Source organism: Oryctolagus cuniculus, chromosome 8, assembly GCF_964237555.1.
Source record: "Oryctolagus cuniculus chromosome 8, mOryCun1.1, whole genome shotgun sequence".
Classification (NCBI taxonomy): Eukaryota; Metazoa; Chordata; class Mammalia; order Lagomorpha; family Leporidae; genus Oryctolagus; species Oryctolagus cuniculus.
Window position 1 is genome coordinate 109893566 of NC_091439.1, and position 26180 is coordinate 109919745.

The window sequence follows — 26180 nt, forward strand, 5'->3', positions numbered from 1 at the left end:
TGTCTCAGCTACACGACTTCCAGAAAAGCCCTTGATTTCCTATCCATCACGTCCTCTCTGCCGTTGTCAAAATCCAAAAAAAAGGACCACAGTATCCAAAGAAGCCAGTGTCAAAGGATCTTCGAGAACTGTAAAACCCTTGTGGTCGTGGCAGGAGCAGGCAGAGCCTGAGGAAGCGGAACTGCACAGGTGAGGAGCTCCCGGGCCAGCGTGGCCCCCACCCCGCCCCACCCTGCCTAGGATCATTGTCCCAGCAGCAGGACGACGGGTCCCAGTGGGCTGCCTCCTCCCTGCGGCTGGGCCGGAGCTGGAGCCAGGACCCAGCCTACAGCGGCACCCCTAAGCTGGTGTGCTGTGAGCTGCAGGCTATTTGAATTTGTGGAAGAGGGCACTGTCCTCCAATTATTGACAACGTGACCCATTCCTACTGCCCGTGAGCTGAAGACACGAGGAGTGGCAGCCTTGTTGAAAGACCCTAGCTGCTTGATGACCAAGCTTCAGGACCCAGAAGGCACCTGCTCCCGCACCTACCTCGTCGTATCCCCTCTGGCCCCATCTTGAAGACTGCGGCCCCCGAGGGAGGTGCGGTGGAGGAGGCTGGGAGACTGCAGGGGCTCCGGAGAGCCCGGGACTCCCATGGCCGAGAGCTTGCTGCGCGGTCCTGTTCGAGGAGCTGGGCAATGCATGTCCTCTGGCCACATAATTTCATTTGTGGGGTCCCAAACACTACAGTAAGTGCATGAGGATGGACATGCAATGATGTTTGTGAAGTCATCTTTTTAAAGATATATTTATTTGAAAGAGCTACAGAGAGAGGAGGAGGAGGAGGAGAGAGAAAGAGAGAGAGAGAGGTCTTCCATCCACCCACTGGTTCACTCCCCAAGTAGCCACAATGGCTGGGTATGAGCCAGACTGAAGCTAAGAACCAGGAGCTTCTTCAGGGTCTCCCACGCAGGTGCAGGGGCCCACGCACTTGGACCATCTTCCGCTGCCTTCCCAGGCACATTAGCAGTGGAGCAGCTGGGACTTGAACTGGTGCTGGTATGGGATGCCAGCGCCACAGGCAGCTGCCATATCCACTACACCACAATGCCGGCCCCAAGAAGTTATTTTAATAGGAAACGATCAAAAGCTACAATTCACTGTACAGGAACATGGTTGCATAACAGGTGGTAGATGTACACAACAGGATACTATGAAGCTGACGGAAGACACTGGTTCGAGTCCCAGCTGCTCCACTTCTGATGCAGCTCTCTGCTGTGTCCTGGGAAAGCAGCAGAGGATGACCCAAGTGCCTGGGCCCCTGCACCCCTGTGGGAGACCGGGAAGAAGCTCCTGGCTCCTGGCTTCAGCTTGGTACAGCCCTGGCTGTTGCAGCTTTTTGGGGAGTGAACCAGCAGATGGAAGATTCTCTCTCTCTAACTCTGCCTCTCAAATAAATAAAAAATAATTAAAAACAAAACAAAACAAAAAAAAAAAAACAAAGAGAAGCACACTGCAAAGTATTACAAGTGCCACCCAGAAAGGAAACAAAGACATGTGTGTACATGAGTGTGCAGAGGCAGAGAGGGGCTGGGAGGCGAGAAGAAGGCTCAGCAGTGGAGGGGCGGGGCGGGGAGGCACACAGGGACCGGGAAGAAGACAGGGAGGGAAAAGGTCTGAGCGTTTCCCTTCATGCACTTGCAGAACGTTTGGAGGACACACAGAACAGGGCTCGGACGGGGCGGAGAAGGAGAACCGACAGCTGACACGGAAGACGAGCCGCCAAGTTTGGATCCGGGACAGCTCAGGGGCCCGGCCCAGGGATCAGCACGCCCCAGCCACGCCTGAACTCCAAAACCCGCCAAAAAGCCCAACACAGACGGCACCTGAAGCAGCAGGGCCCCCACCTGCTGCCTCCCAGGTGGGAGCAGGACTCGAACCCAGGCACCTTCCGTTCTGTGACGCGGACGGCCCGAGCAGCGACCTGACGGCTGCCCTGGCTTTCATTTTAGGATTAAACTAAAAACAGGGACTCGGCGTAACTTTAAATTACATATCATTTATTGAAATATAAAGATCTTCATTTACATGTCATAAAATGAAAACGGGCATGGGGCAGGGGGCATCTGTAACACATTTTGTCTTGGGAGACCCTCCCTCCCCAACCAGTTCGTCCTCACACACTCTCCACGCCACTGTTTGGGGAACACCTTAAGTCTTCTTCTCTTCATTATGTCTAAAATATAAATTTTGGACATTCAAAAGTGCAGCAGTTAATGTGCCTATAGGGAATATCACAGTTAAAAAAATATAAACAAAGGCAGTGAGACAGCTCGTCGTACATGTTTTGGCAGTATTCTGCAGGCCTACGTAGATACACATATGTACACATCGATGTATAACATCATTGCATCACAAGTCCCTCTCAGACAAACAGGACCGCTCTGTGCACGCGGGCAGACCACGGCGCGGGCACGGCCGCACGCTGCGTCGCCCACGCCGGCTTTGATTGTCATCAGGAAAAAAAAAAATCAAAGAGTGGGAAGCAGTGGCCAATTGTCTTTCTCTGGGGATTTTGCAGGAAGCAAACGGGACACAGATTGGAGATACACGGGACACTTTTTTAAAAAAAGCAAAAACTAACAATGCGGCCCCAGGCTCAGCCTGGCCACGGATTTGCACCCAGTCTTGTGGTGACGTGCAAGCCTGGGGCTTCGATGACCAGAGTGGCCACAACAGTGACTGTTAAGGGGCAGGTGACGGAGCGAGGACCCCCGAGCTGCGGTTCCAGCCACACAGAGGCTTCGCTGGTGCTACAGAACCCGGTCAGCTTGTTAGCTGGCCGATCCAGCTCAGAGCACACACTGGCCACGCAGAGGGTGGCTGAGAAAGCACCTCGGGGTGGCTCCCGCACCTGGCACGTGTCGCGCCCTGGGTGTCAGCAATTAAGCAACACGGCCGAGAACGCCATGAACCCACCCTGGCCGGCGTGAGTCACGGTGCATCGTCCCGTCTAACCCCGGTATAGCAGTGAAATGGTTCACCTCTTGGAGCAAAATGCTGGCCTCGTTGTGCAGAGAGGCAGCAGTGTGAGTGGCATCACTTCTATAGGTGTTTGTCCACGGGCTGGGGGTGCGGGCGGGCAGGAGCCGGTCCGTCCCCTCCAGGCAGGGAGAAGCAGTGGCCTTACCTTGAAGAAGACCTGCCCACGCCCAGTGTCCTGACCCTGACCCTGACCCTCAGCTGAGCCGGCTGGATTAAGTTGAGGGTAGCAATCTGGACGCACAGCCAGGCGCCGGGGACTTACACAGCAGGCTTCCGCATGGTGGCCCTCCAGCCCAGCTCCAAATTGCAAATCATTGCTTTTCCCACGGCAACCCCCAGGAACCCAAGCCAGCACTCCTGAAACTTGGCTCATCAGAACAGAACACGGGTGCCGGCTGCCCATCCACTCCCAACTCCAGATCCGGGCTGCCAGCTCCCTGGGGGCCAGAGAGCCGGGGCACACACACACGGCCGTCACTCACCACCACCCCCACTCCCAGCCTCGGGTTTCTAGCACTTTCTCTTTGAGGCCAGACAGGATCTCTGCTGCTCTTTCCCTCAGGGTGATGCCGGCCCGGGGGACTCTGACACCGGGGACCTGGGCTCGTCTCTCGTCCCGTTCAGTACCGCGGGCAGGGGGAGCGACTTGTACACAACCAAAGTCCATGACTTCCGGGACAACTGTGACCTTGTTCTCTGATGTCCGACCCACTGCGGTGATCAACATCATTTATGGGGAAACATAAGCTCTTTAAAAAAAGAAAGTGTCAAAAGTTGCAAACCTGTCACCTACTTAGGGTTCTTTTTTTTGTTTTTTAACTTGTGCTTTCTCGGGCAGGAGCCCGTGTTACGTGTTACACACTTAGCATCACTAATGACAGTAGTATGATTACAAACATAGGTTACGATACGAAAACGCGGCTTGGGGCTTCTAAACGACACACGTCTATTAAACGAGGCTGGTTAATGACTCTGCGCTACGCACGACTAAGATGCTCCAAGACCAGCACCTTTGAAGGTTCCGAAGTGGTTTTGTACAACACTGGGAGTCCAGAGCCAGTGGCAGCCAGGCTCCGACAGGGAAAGACACGGCTGGGCTGAGTGGTGTCTCAGAAGTCCAGAGGAGACGGACGCATCTCTCACCAGGGCTGCGTTCAGATTTATGTACATAACAGCGACACTGCAACTTCAGTGCGACTCCGGTTGTGCACGTGGACTTGAGACCCAGAGCTCACTTCCCGGGGTCCACCGTGCCCTTGAACCCCCCACGCCGCCGAGGCTGGCGAATCCAGAGGCAGTGCCAGCAGCGTCCACCTCCAAGCGTCCCATTCCCCCTCCGAGGCTGGTCACACGGCTCCCCCTGCCCCGCCCCGGAGAATCCCGGGCCAGGGCCTCCTCGTCCCGCATCCCCCACGTCGTCCTCTCCACCTCTGCCTTGCAAATAAAGTGGTTTTCTGAAAAGGATCCCAGGGCAGCTCCGGGAACGCGCGGGGACCTGCGGCTCACAGGAAGCTGTCCTCCACCAGGTCCGAGGAGTCCATGCCAATGTCGTCCATCATGTCCATGTCCTCGATGGTCTCGTCCTCTCTCTTCATGAAGGTGGAGCTGCTGGAACCCGTCTCGATGGCACTCTCCTCCGAGGTCTGCGAGCTGGAGGTTAGAGACAGAGGGCACGAGGCTGAGCACCGGGCACATCGCAGCCGCACTGCAGGGGGCGCCCAGCACCGCCCCTCCCGCCACGTGGGGCCATGTGGACAGCAGGGGGCGGGACGTGCAGCCCACCTCACACACACGGCCGCCTTCCTTCAGCACTGCCAACCGGCGGCCACCGAGCCCATCTTCCCTACTCAATCCCAGCAGAAGAGAAACCAGCAATGCACAAACACAAGGCAGCGGGAATGACAAGCAGAGGGAGGCACTGGGGGCGGTGCAGCCGGGCCAGCCACCTGCTCTTGGGGACAGGGACGCCTGTGTGCCGGGAGGCCCCCTGCCCCTGTGACCCCAGGGCTCCCAGTCCGGACCTCCCAGGGGAAGGCTCTCTGCCTCCTGGAGAGGGGGAGGGGGGGCCTTGCAGTGGACTCCCCCGGGTGGCACCCTCCGCCTGATGAACTTGAACGTACCTCCTTGCCTACACGAAGGGCATGCCAAGGACGCTCACAGCACGCCTGCTCGGCTGATGAGCAAGATACCAGCCGTGAGTGCCGAGCATGGGCAGGGCACGCGGCAGTGGGTGCTGCCCCTCCTGTCTTCTCACCCACGGCTGAGCTGGGCCCACACGCGCAGCACAGGGGGCTGGCACGGCGGGCGCGGGCAGGGGTGTTATTCACGGGCACGTGCGTGGGAGCCATGTCCTGGTGTCCCTTACTTAGTTCCAAGTGACTCAACCACTAGCAAAACGTGAGGACGCACGCAGGGGGCGTGCCTCATGAACACACCACGCGTGGGTTCCAACACTTCGGCACCAAAAACAGCTTATCTCCAGCGCCATTTCTGGAGTCCCCTCTATGTGACTGACACGCAATAACCTATGCCACACAGAGCTGAACACCTGCCAACAACTGTGCAATCTAAGTGGGAGGGAGGCTCATGCACTATTTTTTTGGCTTCTTCCCTGAAGACCCAGCCTGCGACCTGTGACCTGTGACCTGTGACCCGAGACCTCTTGTCTTAGCGCCATCCTGCCTTGCGCTGCTGTCCACGTTAGGTCTTTTTTGCCCCTCCAGATTATCACCTGCCGGCGAGGAGGTCCCTGTCCAACGTGGGACCAGCAGCAGTGAGGACACAGGGTCCCCTCCCTTCCCCATCCCCTGCCAAGCAGAGAACTGAGTCCCACAGCTCACGTCCTGCTGGGGAACACGGCGGCCACCACCCACGACTCCTGCGGCCCTGACTCCTCCTGGGCCCCAGGAGGCTGCCGGGCTGCGGGTTCCTTAGGCCTCAGCTCTGCCTGCACTTACACCTGTCCTGAGCCTCCGAATCCCATCCACTTGCTGATCCCGACAACCGTCCAAGGGCGGCCCCTCGCCCGGGACCTGATGTGGATGTGGACCCAGCCCAGCCGTGGGCGCTGGGATGGGCACTGCCGAGCCAGGCCCTGACCCTGCTCTTCCTCTGGAGGACACAGGGGTGTGGGCAGGGAGGACTGACCACCCCGAGACCCAGTACCAGCCCATTCCCGCGGCTCGCCCAGCTGCCCACACCCAGTGGCCAGTGCCCCTGAGCCCACTCCCTCCCCAAGGTCAATGTCCTGAGCCTAGAAGGAGGTGACTTCGGGGCTGACTGCCCAGCTGAGCCCAAAGCTCCCCCCGGCTCTGGGATGCCCTCACCCAGGGCCAGCTCGTCTTGCGGTTCAGGGCTACAGTCCCACCTGACTTGGGGCTGTTATCTGGGGCACACTGCCTCAGAGCCCCCAAACACAAAGCCTCCAAGGGGAGAGAGCCCCCAGGCCTCCACCCAGCCTCCCCCTGGCGCCCCCGTTCCAACACAGACCCCCAGGTTTGTTTACTAAAGGAACATAAACACACAGTAAAACAGCATCCCCCAGTCGAGGATTCCCAAAATAGAAGAAGCCAAAGCTGTACTTTGCAAAATCACCGGGTGCACGCAGATCAACAAGGGCTGCCGGCAGCTGTGCCGAGGGCCCCGACCACGCCACGTGCTCCTGCATGCAGCTCACGGAACGAGCAGGCAGGAAGGAAAGAAAAGGACCCCGGGCCACGTGGACCTTAATTAAACAGGCCACGATCAGCGCCTGGGGCTTGGGCGCCGGGAACCAAGGTTCTCATGCCGTTGCGTGTCTTGATAATGAACTAACGCATCCAGGCGGGAAGCTGGCTGGAAACGGAACTCCAGGCGAGTTTCGGGTGCAGGTTCGGTGCGCGCCTGAGACGCCGCCTGCGATGGCCATGTCCCGTATGGACGCCTGGGTTTCAGTTCCAGCTTCCTGCGACTGTGCGCCCTGGGAGGCTCAATGATTGGGTCCCTGCCACCCACAGGGGAGGCCCAGGTAGAACTCCTGGTTCTTGGCTTCGGCCTGGCCCGGCTCCGGCCACTGGGACATCTGGGGAGTGAATGAGTGGACCGGAGCATATTTCCTCTCTCTCTTTCTCTGCGTCTGTGCCCTTCTGCCTTTCAAAGGAGGACTAAGAATTCAAGAATGCTTTGTTTATTTTTATTTATTTCTATTTTATTTGTTATTTATTTGAAAGGCAGAATTGGAGAGGGAGAGGGAGAGGGCTGGGCCACATTGAAGCCAGGAGCCAGGAGCTTCTTCTGGGTCTCCCATGTGGGCACAGGGGCCCAAGGACTTGGCCATCTTCTACCGCTTTCCCAGGCCACAGCAGAGCTGGATGGGAAGCGGAGCAGCTGGGATTCGAACCGGCGCCCGTATGGGATGCCAGCACTGCAGGTGGCAGCTTTACCCGCTACACCACAGCGCCAGCCCCCATAATTTTTTTAAGGAGATAAACAGAAAGCCTTGCCAGGTGATTCGGAGGCGTGGCAAGCACGGGGGTGCGTCAGAGGCCCCAGAGCCACCTCCCTCCATCCGTCTCCTCCATCCGTCCCCTCAGCTCCAGGCCCATTTCAGACAGCGGCACAGGCTGCGCTCAGCACAGCAGCTACTGACCAGGTCCCCGAGGGCTCAGGTCAAAGGTCTGGACCCACTGGGGAAGTACCCCCCACACACACACATGCAGGTGCACACACACACTCCTATGAATGTATTCACACTCTCATGGATGCACTCACACACACGCACACACATGCATACACACTCAAGAATGCACTCGTGTGCACACGCATACACACATGCGCACGCATGCACACTCTCATGAGTGCACTCCACATGCACACACATGTGCACTCTCATGAATGCACTCCACATGCACACACGTGTGCACTCTCATAGAATGCGCACATGCACACGCATGCACACGCATGCATGTACTCTCATGGATGCACTCACACACTCAAGCACACGCTCATGAATGCACACTCATGCACACACATATACTCTCATGAACGCACTCACACACAAATGTACACGCATGCACTCACTCATCACATGGATGCACACACACTCTCAAGAATGCACTCACACATGCACACGCATGCACACACACACGCCCCCAACCCCAGCCCCAGCCCCAGCAGACGCCTCGGAGTCCCCTGGGGCGCATCTTCAAAGCCATGCAGCCCCCCGGCGTTCGGCAGGCTGACGGCTCCTGCAGACCCCCCTCCCCCCGCACAGCCCCCGGGGTCTGGCAGTGCTGGGGGCGGTGGGCGGCGCGAGGGGCGCCGGCAGCGCTGGGGGCTGCCTACCTGTGCCGGTTGCGCTTGCCCCCGTCCTCCTCGTCCTCCTCGGGCACGGGGTCGATGTCGGGCAGGGGGATGATGTAGCCGCTGTCGGCGCTCAGCCTCTGCTCGTCCAGGCCGCCCTCCCAGTCCTTCAGCTTGTCCTCCTCGTTCTTGTAGGTGACGCCCAGGTACGCGCTGTCGGTGTCCACACGCATGCGTGCCACGGCGGGGTGGTCGCTCCTCAGGAAGTCCAGGTGGATCTTCTCATAGCTCTGCAAGCACGCGCGGACCCAGGTGAGCACGCGCTGGAGCCAACAGACACCGACTGGACCCTCAGAACGCAGGCGAGGTCACTGCCCGTTGCAAACCAGCTCCTGGCTGCGAGCGTCACACAACGGAAGGGCATGGGCCAGCCATCCCCAGAGAGGGGGCCCACCAACAGGGATGCCAGGGGCCCAGGGGGTTAAGCTACAGCCTGTGACTCCGGCATCCCACATGGATGCCAGTTTGAGTCCCTGCTGCTCCACTTCCCATCCGGCTCCTTGCCAATGCATCTGGGAAAGATGGCCCAAGTGGTTAGGCCCCTGCACCCACGTGGGACATGTGCCCGAACCTCTGGCTCCCGGCTTCAGCTCAGTCCAGCCATGGCCACTGCTGCCATGTGGGGAGTGAACCAGCAGATGAAGATCTCTCTCTCTCTCCCCTCCTCTCCCTCTCGCTAACTCTGCCTTTCAAATAAATTACTCTTAAAAATAGATATATGGGCCTGCGCCGCGGCTCACTAGGCTAATCCTAAGCCTTGCGGCGCCAGCACACCGGGTTCTAGTCCTGGTCGGGGCGCCGGATTCTGTCCCGGTTGCTCCTCTTCCAGGCCAGCTCTCTGCTGTGGCCCGGGAAGGCAGTGGAGGATGGCCCAAGTGCTTGGGCCCTGCACCCCATGGGAGACCAGGAGAAACACCTGGCTCCTGGCTTCGGATCAGCGCGGTGCGCCAGCTACAGCACACCAGCCGCGGCGGCCATTGGAGGGTGAACCAAAGGCAAAGGAAGACCTTTCTCTCTGTCTCTCTCTCTCCCACTGTCCACTCTTTGTGTCAAAAAAAAAAAATATATATATATATATATATATATATATATATATATATATACTAGGAGCCCCTCCTCTGAGTCAGCAGCCAAGGCCATGTACCCTGCCCGGCCCCTCCAGCCCCATCGGGGCCCAAGAGGGAGCGGCCAGGCCTGCACTGGGAACACCGTGCCCCGAGCCCTGCTGTCCACACACTGGGAAGTCAGAACGACCCTGTCTCCCCCTGCAGCTTCCAGCTCTTCCTCCCGCCCACACCCCACTTCTGCGCCTCTGCAAAGGGCAGGGAGTTGGCGCAGGATAACTTCAAGTTCAAGTTCAACCTGCGGGTGCTTCCAGCACATCCCCCTGAGGACGAGAAAGAAGCAACCGCGATGGGAAACCTATCAGCCACAGTTCTGAAGGCGGGAAACCGGCCACTGGGTTTCAGGAAGGTGCCTCCCTCATTTACATATCCTGCTAGGTGCCCCGAAATCTCGCTCGCTCCTCAAACAATGTTTCCTGTTCCACAAAGCACCAGCTGGAGCCGCAGATAACAGCTGAGGCCGCCCCTCTGAGTCGGCTGCTCAAAGCCAGTTTTCCATGGATTTGGGCGCGTTCAAATTCGTGAGTTAATGGCCGCGGACGCCCGGGGACCTCCACGTGCACATGCAAACATGTGGAGAAGCTGGGGCTTATGGGGGCTGCTCGCTGCGGGAAGGGGCTTCCCATTCATCACTGCCACCAGGGACCCGAGCGCGTGCCGGAACCCCCAGCCCCGGGGCACGTGAGGTCTCTCTCCTCCCCCACCGCGGCACTGAGCACCTGCCCACCCCCTCCCCCCCGTCCTCAAGGGCCCAGACCTTTTTATACTGTCCGGGCAGCAGACTCTCCACGATCTCGCTCAGGTGGTAAAAGGAGGGCCGCTTCTCGGGCTCGCTGTTCCAGCACTTCACCATGATCTCGTAGCTGGAGAGGCAGAGGGCGGCCGCCTGGTGAGCTCGGGGAGGAGCACCTGGGCGCCCCGCCCCCGGCCCCCCGCCATGGGGAGGGGCTCACACTTCACTGGTGGCGTGGTCAGGCTTGGCCATCCGGTAGCCGCTTTTGATCTTGTTGTAGAAGGTGGAGTCCACCATCATGCCAGGGTAGGGTGTGCCCCCTGAAGTCGAGAGGGAGCAGGCAGGACTCAGCACTGAGCTGAGACATGGGGGACACGGGGAACCCTGTGGACAGGGAGCCGCGAGCCCTAACATCTGGAAGTGCGTGTTCTTCCCAGGCAGTGAGCGGTTACGGTCCAGTCCAAGCCTGCAGGCACATGCCCCCATCTCCAGAAAAGCACTAGGGTCGGTCCACGTGCCTGGCTGCTGAGGCCATGGGCAGGGACGGACTGAGCCAAGGGACAGCAAAGCCACGTGCCCCAGACACGGACCAGTGGCTAAGGCCAGAGTCGGGGCTTGGAAGGTCTTGGCTCATTCCCTGCTTTCGCTAAGGGGGTGTGAGACCCTGTTAAGCCACGCCCAGGGGAGATGGTGGTGACCGGCAGGGAGAGAGGGAAGGAGGAGGCCCACAAGGGATGACACACGTCCCAGGCACCCAGGGCAGCAGGGAAGCTGGTGGGCGGCTTCGTGTTCGCAGCCCAGGGCAGGTCAAGGTCAGTTCCCTCTCAGGCCTCCCCAGGACTCCCTTCTCTGGACTGAAGACAATGCTGAAGCAGCCCTGATGACTGACCACTAAGTGTCGGGAACCCCTGGGGCCGGGTTCAGTCATCTCAGGTCCCCCGGGGCCTGGTTCCTGGTGACGGACCCACCAGATGCCCAGGAGGCCTCTCTCCTCCAGGACAAAGACCAGGAAGGGAGCCGCACCTGTTCCCCCAACACACGCCAGCCCTCGCCTGAGCCCCAGCGCCAGCCGGTGAGCAAGGGGCAACTCCCCCAGGGAGCTCACGTGACCCAAAGTCACAATGACATATGTGTGATGAACAGGCAAGGCTGCCCTGTGTGGACTTGTCCCCTGTTTCCAGATCTCCCTGGGGGGTGGCATCGGGACAGAGAGGGGAGCAGAGACAGAGGCTGGGCGGAGGAGGGGATGGTGCAGCCCCAGGACCCCGACTCAGCCTGCAGAGGCCTGACCCGCACCAGGGAAATCACACAGCCCCCAGCCTGGAGCTGGGAAAGCACCCGGCTCCCGTCGGACCCAGGGCAGCCCGAGCCAGCAGGGCGGGGCCCGTACCGAGAGAGAAGATCTCCCAGAGCAGGATGCCGTAGGACCACACGTCGCTCAGCGTGGTGTAGAGGTTGTCGAAGATGCTCTCGGGGGCCATCCACTTCACGGGCAGGAAGGTCTGCAGGGGACAGGGGGCACAGTCACCCCAGGCCCGTGCACCACGGGCGACGGCAGCAGGCTCAGACAGCCGGCACAGGCCACCTGCCCCCGCCTGGGCCACGCTCACGGCTGCACCGGCCACCTGGACACCAGGAGCTCTCAGTAGCAGAGGGTCACGGTTCCCTTCTGAAACTCTGATAAAAGCTTAGACATCTTAGACGTCGGGACACCATCCCGGCAAACACGTGCCTTTCCACGCATGCACCTGTTCCACGTGCTACCGGCTGACACAGGGTGTGGCCAGACACCAGGCACCACCCCAAGGACTTCAGCGACTACTGGCTCAGCCCCCACAGCACCAGGACCAGGTACAGCGCATCTCCCCCCCACTCCAGATGGGGAGACTGAGGCACGGGAACCCGGCCGCCCAGGCAGCCCCTGCAGACCCCGTGTTAGGTGCCCGGCACGTACGCTGCCTTTGGAGACGTAGTTGGAGTCGTGCATGATGTCTCTGGCCAGGCCGAAGTCACAGATCTTGACAATCTTCCCTTGCGCCAGGAGCACGTTGCGCGCGGCCAGGTCCCGGTGGACGCACTGTGTGCAAAGGGGGCGGCGCGATGTTAGGGGCCTGTACCTGCGGCCTCACCCTGGCGGTTTGGGCCTCTCCCAGGGGGCCCGGGAGCATCCGGGTCTGCACCCAGGAAGTCCGCCCTAGAGGAAAGAGCTCTGTGGGCGCCACCCCCTGCTGCCCAGGGGAGCACGGAGGCCGAGGAGCTGGGCCCAGACCTCTCTCTCTCTCTGCGCCTCCTCCCATGCTCCCCTCACCCTGCCCCCTACAGCCAGGTCTACAGGAGTCTCTGCTCCCTGAACTCACATTTTTTGAAGCCAAAAATTCCATCCCTCGAGCGACTTGGTAGGTAAAGCTCAACAGATCCAACAAGGTGAGGCCTTCCGCGTTGTCATCCGAAAGGAGGTTTTTGACTTCGGACTCTGCAGGGGAGGAATAAAACGTCAGGGCAGCTGCACGGCCTGACCCGCCGCCCCGTGAGACCCGCCGCCCCGTGAGACCCGCCGCCCCCCCACAGCACGGATCCACAGCACTGCCTTCCACGGACTCCACCCCCACGGCGGCGAGCTCAGCTGTGCGGATTCCAGCTCCAGAAAGAACAGAGTCTGGGGCGGGGTGAGCGCGCTAGGCGGCTGCTGGGGACTCGCGCACCCGACTGAAGCTCCAGTCTGAGTCCCAGCGACTCCACCTCCGAGCCAGCTTCCTGCTAACGGGCCTGGAAACAGAATCTGCCACCCACGTGGGAGACCTGGATGGAGTTGCAGGAAGATGGAAGATTGCTCTCTCTCCCTCTCTCTGTCACTCTGCCTCTCAAATAAACGAATACACACACACACCCCCCTTACCTAAAAACCTGAAATCTGAAATGACTCAAATTTTGAAATTTTGGAGTGCCAGCCTGAAGCCGCCAGTGGAAGATTCCACCCAGACCTCACGCGAGTGCTGTGGACACAGGTGCACTGAGTGAGCACTGGGGGCAGTGGGCAGGACGCCTGTGGGATGCCTCAGCCCACGTCAGAGGGCCTGGGTTTGAAGCCCAGCTCTGCCTCTGATCTCAGCTTCCTGTGAATGTGCTGGGCACCCTCGGAGGCACTGGGGACAGCTCACTCCTCAGGTCCCTGCTGTCCACGCGGGAGGCCCGGACTACGCCCCGGCTGTTTCAGGCATGTGAGGAATGAACCAGCGGATGGAAGCCCTAGCTGCCTTCCAAACAAGTAAATAAATAATTTTTTTATAAAATTATCCACAGGCTGTGTGTATAGGCTATATGAAACATAAGTGAATTTCATGTTTAGATTGTCCCATCCCATAATATTCATTATGTTAGATGCAAATGTTCTAAAATCTGAAACTGTTTTTTTTTAATGTTTAAGAAGATAAGGTCTTTCCTTTAAAAAATTTGTTAGGCCAGCACCGCGGCTCACTAGGCTAATCCTCTGCCTTGCGGCACCGGCACACCGGGTTCTAGTCCCGGTCGGGGCGCCGGATTCTGTCCCGGTTGCCCCTCTTCCAGGGCAGCTCTCTGCTGTGGCCCGGGAAGGCAGTGGAGGATGGCCCAAGTGCTTGGGCCCTGCACCCCATGGGAGACCAGGAGAAGCACCTGGCTCCTGCCATCGGATCAGCGCGGTGCCATTGGAGGGTGAACCAATGGCAAAGGAAGACCTTTCTCTCTATCTCTCTCTCTCACTGTCCACTCTGCCTGCCAAAAAAAAATTTTTTTTATTTGTTAATTTGAAAGAGTTACAGAGAGAAGGAGAGTGAGAGAGAGAGAGAGAAATTCCATCCACTGGTTCACTCCCCCTGACGGCTGTAACAGCCAGGGCTGAGTCAGGCCGCAGGCAGGAGCCGGGAGGTTCCCTCAGGTCCCCCAGATGGGTGGCAGGCGTCCACACACTCAGGCCATCTTCCACCAGGCTATTAGCAGGAAGCTGGATCGGAAGTGGAGCAACTAGGACTCAAACCAGTGCCCGTATGAGATGCCAGCGTAGCACCATAGCTTTCCCTGCTACACCACAGTGCCTGTCCCAAGGTCTTTTTTTCTTTAAGTTTTATTTATTTACTTGTTTGAAAGGCAGAGAGGCAGAGAGATCCTCCGTCTGCTGGTTCACTCCCCGGCAACAGCCAGGAGCCAGGAGCCAGGAGCTCCATGTGGCTCTCCCATGGGGATGGCAGGGACCCAAGCACCTGGGCCACCACCCTCTGCCTTCCCAGGTTGCACTAGCAGGAAGCTGGATTGGAGGTGGAACAGCTTTGGGACTGGGACTGGGACTGGCGCTCCGACAGGCAGTGCAGGTGCCCCAGGCAGCAGCGCAACCCACTACTCAGCAAAGACCACCCCTGCAACACTTCCTGTCCCCTCCATTTTGCATAAGGGACACTGACCCCACTTACTGGCTCACACACACACACACACACACACACACACACGGGGTGCTGAGAAAGAGTGACCAGGAACGGCTCCGTTTGCTTTTCAAATCCCCCTTGGACATTTCTTAAGAAAAGCGGCCCCGATCCGGAGCGGACCCACCGCCCTGCCCCGAGTCCCGAGCCCCTCTCCCCCTTGTGCCCTTGTCCCCCATCTGGAGTGTCAGGGCTGTCGAGGAAGAAGGCAGGGAGGCCGCGCGGCGCTCCGCTCCCGATGAGCACTTCCAGGCAGGCGCGGTCTCTCCGCGCTGCAGCCAGCAGGCGGGGAGCTGCCTGCCAGCAGTTCCCCTGGCGTCCGGTGCCAAGTCCACCGGCAATGTCAACTATTTTTAACAACACGGGAGGGGAGAGGAAGCACTTGTCTGATAACTCGCACCGGCTCATCTTTCCAAAGCGCTTGGAAGTTCACCCATTTGGCAATGAGAAGTGAATGGAACCTGGAACGGCCGGAGTGGAAATGGCACTGTGTAGCGAGCTGTGCAAAGCAAGCACATTCTTTTTTTTTTTTTTTTTTTTTTTAATGGATTGTAGCTCTCACTTAGGAACCTTGAAAGCATTCAGAACCATCAGTGATTTTCCAAACAACTTCCGTGGCCGCTCAACCTGTCTGTGCGTCCCCCAATGGGCGGGTGTTCAGACAAGGCGGGGAAGGAGGCTGTGGGAGGAGCCAGCGTCAGATCTGTCCCGATAACCTTGGACTCCAGGTCTGTGCCAGCCCGAAGGCCTGGGGGCGCCTTCCCCAGGTGCATGCAAGGGGGCCCAGCTGGTGTGGCCAGCACCAGGATGGCTCCAGGCGTGTGCAAACCGATTCAAGCCTGCCACACACTCCTCAGCTGGGAAAGACACGGGTTCCCCTGGCTCCAAACGGTGCTCGGCAAAAGCACCTGCCACCAAAGGCGGCCTCCCATTGTGTGTTCTGCAGACTCGCCCATTTCGGAGACTTAGAAAACGTGAGGAGCTAACCAGTCTAGGAGCCACCCCAAGACGGCCGACTTTTAATTGTGCCAAGTAGGGGCATCAATAACTATCACTTTGCTTTCATTAGAGGGCAGAAAACGTTAACAGCCAAACCAAGGTCATTCCAGCAGAAATAGCCAGACTTCAAAATGGTTGTGTGAACAGACCGCACAGCCCCCTGCACGGAGCCTTGTTCATTCTTCCCCAGAAAACACGCCGGATGCCAGGCGAGGGGGACCTGTGTTAGGGACCCCCTTCCCACCCTCTCCCTCCTGTGGGGTTCCCAGGGGCACCGCTGTCCTCAGCGCGGGCACGGACGCGTTTACCTAGCGCGGACTTCTTCTTGTAGGAAGCCGGGCGATCGTACAGCGAGCGCTGGATGTCCGAGTACTTGGACACCTCTTTCCGCTCCAGCATGGGGACGTACTGCGTGCCGTCGGCCTGCTTCATGTCCATGTAGTCACCATTGTTCTCGAAAGACAGAATCACGTAGCTGCCAAGGCAGAGAACACAGCTCAGCCAGGGTGTCCCGCGGGGGTGGTCACCCAGCACTCGGTGGGTGAGGCTCAGGTGGGTGCTACAGCCTGCGTGTAGGGCCCTGGCTGGCGGCGGGGGGGGGCTCCAAGTGAGGTTGGGGGGACAGCAAAGCCAACCGCACCCTTCACTCGCACGGCCTCGGCGGGGAGACGGCTATGGAATAACCACGAATAATACGTGATCCTTGCCCACGGGCTGGGGAGGCCTGATCGTGCAGAAGGAACACGAGCCTGGCACATGCCAAGAGCTCCCGCCGGTGGCTGCCGTGACCTGCCGATGCCAGGTTGTGTCTAGGAGCCACACCGACCTGTCTGCACAGCTTAGGAGCCCAGACGCCCTGAAGTGCCCCATCTAAGACGGGACTTGCAAAACCTTACAAATCCACGACACTGGAGAGTTTGACGTGCAGGATTCCTTACTCCTTCTCTGGTTTTCGGGGCACAGATCCCGAATCTGGGCCCTGTGGCTTGGGCAGGGAACTCCTGCAACTCACTGGGTGTCCACCGGGGGACTCCAGATGAGCTTCTAGAACCTTCCACCTACAGAGAGCCTACAACCACCTGCAGGTTCCTGAGACAACCCTTGGCTTGACTGGCAGGCCCGGGTTCAGCAAGGAGCAGTGTGTGAAGCTTAGTGATCTCCAGGCAGGAGACCTCGGCACCTCGGCCGGAGCTGCAGGCTCACGGAGAAGCAGCAAAGGTGCTCCCAGAGGGGCCGCAACTCGCTCTCATCCCAGCCCGTCGGCGAGGCCTCCCACATGCTGTCCTGCTCCCAGTCCCTGCAGAAGTCACGTGTCCATCGGCACTGCCCTGGGACTTGCCCTTGGACAGGGTCATTTCGTTCTGCCCTGAATCTGCAGCCATGGGAGCCAGGGGGCATGGGTGCCCTCCACGTGCGACGCTCGTTGGACAATGACACATGGCAACCCCTCCCTCCATCCCTCCCTCTCTCTCTCTCTCTCTCTGCACCCACCTCCGTGTGCTTTCATCCGCAGGGTTCAACCCAAAGATGTCCAGCTCCTTCTTGGGCTTCTCCGGGTGGCGGCTCAGGAAGCTGTCCCTGTTCTTATGCAGATAGTTGACCAAATCCCCATAGAAGCAGTACTCGGTGATGATGTAAATGGGGCCTGCGGGGACCAGAGCGGGAGAGGACACGGCCGTGAAAACAAGGCACAGCAAAGCCTCGGGACGCCCTGCCAGACAGGCTGCCCGGACGCAGGGCCCAGGGGCTCCCATTCGCCGGCACGGCCAGGGTGGACAGCATAGGACTTAAGCCCGGCTCCAGTTTCCTCAGGACCGCCAGGATCGGGTGAAAACCCTCGCTCCCAGCCCCGTGCGCCCACCTGACTTGGTACAGGCTCCCAGCAAGTTGACGATGTTGAGATGCGGCCCCAGGTGGGTCATGATCTTCAGCTCGGACATGAGAGCCTGCTTCTCGCTGGACCTGGCCGTGGCTGCGGATGACATCCAGCCCGTGTCAGTGCGCCTGACCCGCCCGCTCAAGTGCTCAGCAGAAGCCGAGAATGTGGCCAGCACTGTGGCCGACCACCACTGCGCTGCCCCACAGGCTGCAGCAGACAGCCCGCCCACCCCTGGCTTTCAGAGGGCCCAGGGCAGGGGCTCAGGAGTCCAAGCTGCTGCCTGTGGCCCCGGCATCCCATACTGGAGCGCCAGTTCCAATGCCGGCAGCTCCGCTTCTGGTTCAGCTCTCTGCTGATGGCCTGGGAAGGCAGTGGCAGATGGCCCAAGTGCTTGGGCCCCTGCCACCCACATGGGAGACCCGGAAGGAGCTCCTGGCTCCTGGCTGGAGCAGGCTCAGCAGTTACAGCCATTTGGTAAGTGAGCCAGCAGATGGAAGATCTCTCCTCTCTCTCTCTCTCTCTCTCTCTCTCTCTCTCCTGTCACTTTGCCTTTCAAATAAATAAATTTTTATGTCTTAAGAAAACACACTAGAAATATCAACTCCTGAATTGTTCACCCCAGGGCTGGTGAGAAATCTAAATAAAGCTAACTGATGAAACAGACTAGGCACACATACAGCCTCTGGTCCTGAACGCGTGACTCCCCAGCCGCGTGCTCTGGCCCAACATGCGTCTTATCCCCGAGTTCCCAGAGTCCTCGGGACGGCAGCACTCACGTTTCAGCATCTTTACCGCCACCTTCATGACCGGCTGGGACCGGCTCAGTCCGTAGGCTGTCCCCTCCACCACTTTCCCAAAGGCCCCGGATCCCAAGATGCGACCTGCAGACAAGCAGAACCGTGACCCCGGTGCACGGCGGCGGCTCCCGGCTTTGCGTGCTGTGGCCAATGCACCAGGGTGTGTGCAGCTGGGCACGTGGGGCTGGGTGGGGAGTGGGTGCTCCTGCCCAGCCTGAGACTGGTATCTGGTGCCACAGGTTGACCACACCCCTTCATCAGGGCGCCTGGCTCGGTTTCTGGTCCAGCCTCCCACCAATGCGCACCCTGGGCTGGAGCAGATGACGGCTCAAGTGCCTGAGCACCTGCCACCCACATGGGAGACCCTGACTTGAGTTCTGGGCTCCTGGCTTCAGCCTGGAACAGCCCTGTTGTGGGCATTTGGGGTTGAACCAGTGCATAGAAGACTCTCTCTCTCTGCCTTTCCAATAAATAAATAAGAACGTTTTTTAACCTTGCGTTGGTAGATTATTCATTGAGACACAACCCCTGGCTCTGACTCCCACTTGCCTGCATCTTGCTTTCACGCATTCCGAACTTGACTGGAAAACAAACCAAACTGCCCTGGACGGCAGCCTCCTGTGCTTGGTCCCAGGCAAGACGGATGACACAAGCTGCCTGGCTGACTTTTACATGTTTTGCCTAAAACGCGCTTGTACTGTGACAGCCCACAGTGCAGATGCACCTGCCAGGACATCGAACACCTCCTTGGGCCACGCTGTGGCTGATTGTCCTCGGCCAGGTCCCTCCCGTTCTGCCTCACCCACAAATTCACTTCATTCTCCACCTGGGTCGCTTCTAAAGCAAAGCCATTTCAGTGGGTGGCTCTGCATGGCTTCCCAGGGTCTCCACTCGCTTGGTCACAAGTTCTTTAATCAGAACTCGTTAGGGAATAAGAGAGAAAGCCTGACTCAGTGAACGTATCAGCCAGAAATGTCGTTCTGAAAGCAAAGCTCTATCACGTAGCTCTGGTGAAGCACGGACCCCTTCCTCTGCCACTGGCCAGTAGGGAGCAAAGCTGTCCCCCCGGGAGCTCACCCAGCACGAGGCCATCTCGCGGAAACTCCCATCGCGAGTCGTACGGCAGCTGCATGGGGTCCACGTAAATGTATTCATGGCCGTCGGGGCTGATGGACTCGATGACCCGCCAGCGAATCTCGTACCTGGGTTTCTACGAGCAAGCAGGACAGGCACCGGCTGAGGCACCAGTGTCCCGGGGCACCACAGGTCCCCCCAGGCAGCAAGGCGACCGGCGCCACCTACAGGGGACTTCAGGACGTTCATGGAAAACGGAACATTTACTGGGGTGCAGGAACGCTAGACCCACACCCGGCGTCTCCCTAACACGGCTGTGCCGTGAGCTTCCCGAGGACCTCGTGTGACAGCTGAGCAAGCACCCACCTGCTTCCAGACGACAACCAGGATGATGAGCGAGACAATCACAACCACCAGCAGCACCAGTACCGCGGCCGCCACCGTGAGTTCCGAGCGCAGGGCTAGAGGGGCGGAGACAGACAGACAGGTGAAGAGCTTCCCAGGGCAGCAGGGTGGCACAGTCGTGGGGGCACATGAGGGACCCGGCCCATTCCAGGGGGTGATCGCAGCAGCCCTCCAACCCCCTCCCCCGCCTGGCACCCAGGAAACCAGGCCAGCTCTTCCACGGGGAGAGGATGGGACGCATGTCAATCTTGGGAGCGCGACGCTCCACAAAGTCGCCCCAGCCAGGCCGCTGGGCAGCACCTGACCCTCGGCAAAGGAGGCGGAGCTAGCGTTAAGGGCAGCCCCCCCCCCCCGCCTGTCCAGCTTTGTTAACCAGCACACACAGGGGCCTCTGCACGGCGCAGCTCCGAGGTGAAACCCACAGACAGCCCGGGGCCTCCACAGCTGCCCGCCCTGGCGTCCTCAGTCCTCCAGCCCCTTCTGGGAGGCCGAGCTCCCCCGAGGGACCCGGGGCCCAGCGGACGACTTGGTGTCGGCCTCACTCTGGAGTCACTCACTGGGAGCCACCAGCTTCAGCTCGCGGTTCTCCGTGCCCAGAGGATTCCTGGCCAGGCAGCGGACGGCAAGGGTCTCCTCCACCTTGGTGAAGGTCACCCGGCCCTCCACAGCGCCCCCGCCCCGGGGGTGGGTCTCCGTGACGATGTTGGACACGTTGTTGGCCAAAAGCGTCCACGAGGTTTCATTGTTACACCTGGAGAGGCAAAGGACACACAGGTCGGACCAGTTGCTGGGGCCCATGGAGACAAGGGCACCAGGGGGCAGCAGCTCAGGCCCCGCCCACATCTGGGCATGCTACAGGTGCAAATCAGGCCCCGCCCACATCTGAGCATGCTACAGGTACAGCTCAGGCCACGCCCACATCTGAGCATGCTACAGGTGCAGATCAGGCCACGCCCACATCTGGGCATGCTACAGGTGCAGATCAGGCCACGCCCACATCTGGGCATGCTACAGGTGCAGATCAGGCCACGCCCGCATCTGAGCATGCTACAGGTGCAGCTCAGGCTCCGCCCACATCTGAGCATGCTACAGGTGCATATCAGGCCCCGCCCACATCTGAGCATGCTACAGGTACAGCTCAGGCCCCGCCCACATCTGAGCATGCTACAGGTGCAGATCAGGCCACGCCCACATCTGGGCATGCTACAGGTACAGCTCAGGCCACGCCCACATCTGGGCATGCTACAGGTACAGCTCAGGCCCCGCCCACATCTGGGCATGCTACAGGTACAGCTCAGGCCACGCCCGCATCTGAGCATGTTACAGGTGCAGATCAGGCCACGCCCACATCTGAGCATGCTACAGGTACAGCTCAGGCCACGCCCGCATCTGAGCATGTTACAGGTGCAGATCAGGCCACGCCCACATCTGGGCATGCTACAGGTGCATATCAGGCCCCACCCATGTCTGAGCAGGCTCAATAAAATATCACTATGGGTCCCTAACCTTGAACCTCTGAGCAAACTCAAGAGTTCAGTAAGGCACGTTTGCTGATCCCAATCTCCAAACAGGAGGTAGAAACGTGGGCCTCACTCGGGACAATCCTCCTAGGACAGCCATTCTTAAAACTCAGCTTATTTCCTCAGGCTAGAGACCCCTGGGAGCTGCTGCAAGCCGTGGGCCAGCTCCTCACAGCTGTGCATGGGCCCACACACACCCAGATTAACGAGCACCGTGCATTTGGTCACCGGGAGTCACCAGCACAGACAAAGGATGGTGACAAGAAAGGGAAGGCCCTGGAGGTCTCCGTCCCCAGGCAGCGGCGGCCTGGATACCTCTTGATATCCTTGCAGATCATCCATTCGACATCCGGAAGAGGCGTGCCCGCAGCCGTGCACCTCACCGTCTGTCCCCCGGTGGGGGCGTGGTGGTCATCCACCAAGTCCAGGATGGATGCGGGCACTGCAAGAGGGGGGGAGGAGTCAGGATTGGACCTGTGAGGCCTGCAAAGTGAGAGCGGGGGTCGGGACTTGGGCACATAGCTCCTGGACGCCCCGCGAGGGGCTGAGGCAGCGGTGCGCACGGCACTGGGGCTCCGACTGTGCCACTGGGCTAAGCCCGTGCTCACAGCTCCAGCGTCTCGGGATCTGCACCTGCGATGCGCTAAGTCCAGGGTGAGCAGAGTGCCTATGGTACCTGGTTTGCTCAGCAGGGATGCAGAGCTGGGGATTCTGCCAATGCATTCGGCTCAATCAGCATTTGCCCAGGTGCGTCTGTCAAGTCTTAGTAGGCGGGGAAGATGCTAAGTGGCAGACGGGCTAGTGCTTGCACCACAGGCTTGCTGTGAGGACCGGCACGTGGGGGGGGCTCAGTGACTGGGTGCTGGGTATCATACAATATGATGTCAGCGTGATATGACGGGGTATGGTATATGATACAGGTATATGATGATATGGGTATGACATGATGTGGGTATGATATATGATACAATTATGATATGATATGGATATGATATATGATACAAGTATGTGGTATGAGTATTATGATATAATATGGGCATCATATATGATATGGCTATGATATATGGGTATAAGATGATATGATATTATATGGGTATGATATAAGATATGGGTATGATATGATGATATGGGTATGATATTGGTATGATGCAAGATATGGGTATGATATAAGATATGGGTATGATACGATGATACGGATATGATATTGGTATGATGTAAGATATGGGTATTATATAAGATATGGGTATGATACGATGATATGGGTATAAGATATGGGTATGATATGATATGATATGGGTATGATGATACAGGGATATGATATGGGTATGATATAATATATGTGTATGATATATGATATGGGTATGGTATGATACAGGGATATGATATGGGTATGATATAATATATGGATATGATATGATATGATATGATATGGGTATGATATGATACAGGGATATGATACGGGTATGATATAATATATGGGTATGATATGATACGATATGGGTATGATATGATACAGGGATATGATATGGGTATGATATAATATATGGATATGATATGATATGATATGATATGGGTATGATATGGGTATGATATGATATGATATGGGTATGATATGATACAGGGATATGATACGGGTATGATATGATATATGGGTATGATATGATGATATATGGGTATGATATGACATGAGCAGACTCGAGTGGTCTGGCTGGGGAGCGACCATTGCACAGTGTCTACAAGTGAAGCAAACTAAGCAAAACTCCCCAGAGCCATCCAGGCTCATGCAGACCACAGAGCAGGACTGCACACTTCTCAGAACTGGAGGTGCCACACTACAGGTGCAGAGGGGGCTGTCGGAGCCTCGGAGCTCCCGGTGAGAGCACTCTGGAGTAACCTGGAACCTTCCAGAATCACTCTGGACCCTGCTTCTCCCCCATAACCCGGGAGAGAAGCGCCTGGCTCTCTCTGGGAGGCACCCACTCGTCCAGTCCCCTGCCTGCTCACAGGGGTCCTCCTGCCCCCGCTCCCCACCTTGAGTTAAGAGCTCGAACGTGTAGCTCTGGACGTCATCTTCATTCTCAGCCACGATGGTGTAATGGCCGCTGTCCTCCTCCTTGGCCCGAATGAGCTTCAACTTGCATCGATACCTTCAAAGAGAAGACTCCGTCTCAACACAGCAGCGCTGAGCCCGTGCCACTCATCGGAGCCACCACGGTCTTGGGTTGAAATCCCAGGTTTGTAAAAAATTAAAACATCTTCTCCCCTTGTCCGTGCCCTGCCTTTTTCTGGGATTCACCCCATACTTTCTACATTTTGAAGTCTAACGAGAGGAAAAGACTTTTGGGACAGATACTGGTCATCTGCAAGTTCTGCTGTGGCCTGACTTTTGAACCAGGAATGCACAGCCTGTGAGCTTCTCTCATTTGGAAAAAAAAAAATTGATTTCTACCTTTTTTAAACAAAACACCTGCTTCCTATAAATATCCACCATCTGGGATCTCCACCGTCTCGGCCAGTGGAGCCCCAGGAGAGCAAAGAGCCAGGGAGCTCTCTAGGAACCCGTGTGGAGGACCTAACATTCCCACTGCTGGCGTTTGCCTACAAACTTCAGAAAGTTCCAGAAGAACCTAATGAAGCTGATACAAGTGGGGAGGAGGCGCGACTGGGCAGACGGACAAAGAGGAGTGAGCCTTCTTACGAGGCGTTTGTTTTGTTTTGTTTTGTTTTTTTAAAGATTTCTTTCTTTATTTGAAAGGCAGAATGACAGAGAGAGGGAGAGACAGAGAGAGGTCTTCCATCCACTGGCTCCCTCCCCAGAGAGCCACAGCGGCCGGGGCGGAGCCAGCCAAAGGCAGAAGAACCTTCCAGGCTGAGCACTGCACTATCTGCCATCCCTGCTCCACAGAGGTCAGAAAATTCCATTTTCCACATGCTGCTGATCAATTACACATGGAGCTTAGTCCAGAAGGAAGCAGGCAAACGCTGAGGCTAACGGAACAGAGGAGACAGGCGCCACCCCGCTTCTGCACAGGCTCGGAGCTGAAGGAGCCAGCCCTTGCAGACACAGCTCTGAGTCTCAGATCCCGATCACAGCCGAAAACCCCAGGAGACCTCAGGCTATCACCCGACCCCAGTCCTCCCCTCCAAGGGCCTAAGCTTTTCCCAAAGCTGCATTACAGGTCCCTGGGGGTGACAGACCCAGACTTCTCCACCAGTGGTCAAGAGACGAGAGCAACCTGCCCATGTCACCAAGCAGCCCCGGCACCACTTATAGCCAGGACATTCCTAGTGCCCATGGAGCCCCCTACCGGGGCAACTGTGTTCCACGCTGAGCCAACAACACTGTGTTTCCTGGAGACATCAAGGAATGCGTTCAACCCAAATGGTCTCCATTACCCTTTCCTTCCTCCCTGCCCCACCCCGCAGAGCCAGCGCCCTGTCTGTGACGGGGGTGGGGAAGATGACAGGTGGCTCCTGGTGCCACCGACACACCACCCATGCCGGGGACCTCCCACCGCCCCGTCTCAGGTCTGCCAGGTGCGCCTGGGGCTCCTTACCGCGTCTCCTGCACCTGCTCCACGTCCGTGGTGATCTCCGTGAGATTCTCGATCAGAGTCCGGCTGTCCTTCAGCCAGGATATCCTGGGCGGGGGGTAGGCACGCACCTCCACCACGAAATGCTTCACTTCGTGCAGGTTGACGGCCTCCGACTGGTTGAAAGTGGGCTTGATCTCCACAAACCCCTTCTCTGCAGAGGGAAGAGTGCGCATTGGAGCAAGGGCGTCAGTGCACACGGCCCCCGCAGTGCACACGGCCCCCGCAGTGCACACGGCCCCCCACAGTGCACACGGCCCCCCACAGTGCACACGGCCCGGCAGCCCTCGCGGGAGGCGGGCCCTACCATGCACGGCGATGGTGACCTTCTTCATCTCTTTGACCTCCCTGGTGGCCTGGCGGGCGGCGCACTCGTAGTCCCCACTGTCCTTCACTGTGGCCCTGGGGACCGTCAGCGTGTACACCAGCTTGAGCGTGGGGACTTTGATTTCTTCCAGCATTGTGACACCTTTGCCCTTCTGCAGTGGCAGAGGAAAAAAAAAAAAGCTTTGAAGACATGCGCTCTATTTTATTCATTTATTTGAGAGGCAGAGAGAGGACTAGCATGTTCCATCTGCCCGTTCACTCCCCGCAAGGCCCACAACCGCTGGAGCTGGGCCACGCCGCAGCCAGGGGCCAGGAACACAGTCCAGGTCTCCTGTGTGGGTGGCAGGGGCCCAAGGACTTGAGGCCTCCCAGGGTACACACAGTGGCATTAGCAGGCAGCTGCTAAAAAACAAAAACAAACAACAAAACAAAACAAAACAAAAAACCACGCAAATCCAGAGTGAAGCCAGGACTCCACGCCAGGCACTGTGGTGAGATGCAGGAGTCTGAGGCAGCTGGGCCAATGCCCACCCTCAAGGGAGGAGCCTGAAAGACCACCCGGTGCTCACTGCAGAGGCGAGGGGCCCAGCAACGCCGACAGGACATGGATCACTAGGGAGATGCACCTGCCCACGATCCCTAGCGAGATGCACGTGCAGCCAAGTGCACCACGGCCGTCTCCATGGGGCACCCACCATCTCCCCGGGGTAAGTCCACTGCAGGTCCACCACTTCGTTGTTGAAGACGGCGCAGGTGACCACAATCGTCTCTCCTGCCTTATACACAGTCTGGAGCGCTTCCATTTCCAGATCCAACTCCGACGTCGCTGCAACGAGAGCACACACGAGCGCCTGAATCCCCCGGTGCGCTCGGCTTATGAGACGGTTTCAAGTGCGCACGGGTGAGAAAAC

The 26180-nt window shown here is 58.2% G+C and overlaps 1 protein-coding gene across 4 annotated transcripts in view; it reads right to left on the reverse strand.

Annotated features, from left to right (window-relative positions):
• Positions 1-2021: 2021 nt before the first annotated feature.
• Positions 2022-26180, reverse strand: part of PDGFRA (platelet derived growth factor receptor alpha) — a 39568-nt gene continuing 15409 nt past the window's right edge. For all 4 annotated transcript variants that reach the window (XM_070048112.1, XM_070048110.1, XM_070048111.1 and 1 more), the window contains exons 5-23: positions 25965-26095; positions 25250-25421; positions 24907-25096; positions 23381-23496; positions 21665-21791; positions 20387-20580; positions 19791-19885; positions 19428-19560; positions 18330-18434; positions 17536-17646; positions 17166-17319; positions 15983-16149; positions 12582-12697; positions 12179-12301; positions 11615-11726; positions 10445-10544; positions 10249-10354; positions 8350-8597; positions 2022-4677 (exon numbers count right to left, since the gene is read on the reverse strand). In XM_070048112.1, the coding sequence (XP_069904213.1) occupies positions 4530-4677; positions 8350-8597; positions 10249-10354; positions 10445-10544; positions 11615-11726; positions 12179-12301; positions 12582-12697; positions 15983-16149; positions 17166-17319; positions 17536-17646; positions 18330-18434; positions 19428-19560; positions 19791-19885; positions 20387-20580; positions 21665-21791; positions 23381-23496; positions 24907-25096; positions 25250-25421; positions 25965-26095 (2648 nt within the window). In that variant the 3' untranslated portion in view covers positions 2022-4529. The remainder of the gene's footprint in view (positions 4678-8349; positions 8598-10248; positions 10355-10444; positions 10545-11614; positions 11727-12178; positions 12302-12581; positions 12698-15982; positions 16150-17165; positions 17320-17535; positions 17647-18329; positions 18435-19427; positions 19561-19790; positions 19886-20386; positions 20581-21664; positions 21792-23380; positions 23497-24906; positions 25097-25249; positions 25422-25964; positions 26096-26180) is intronic.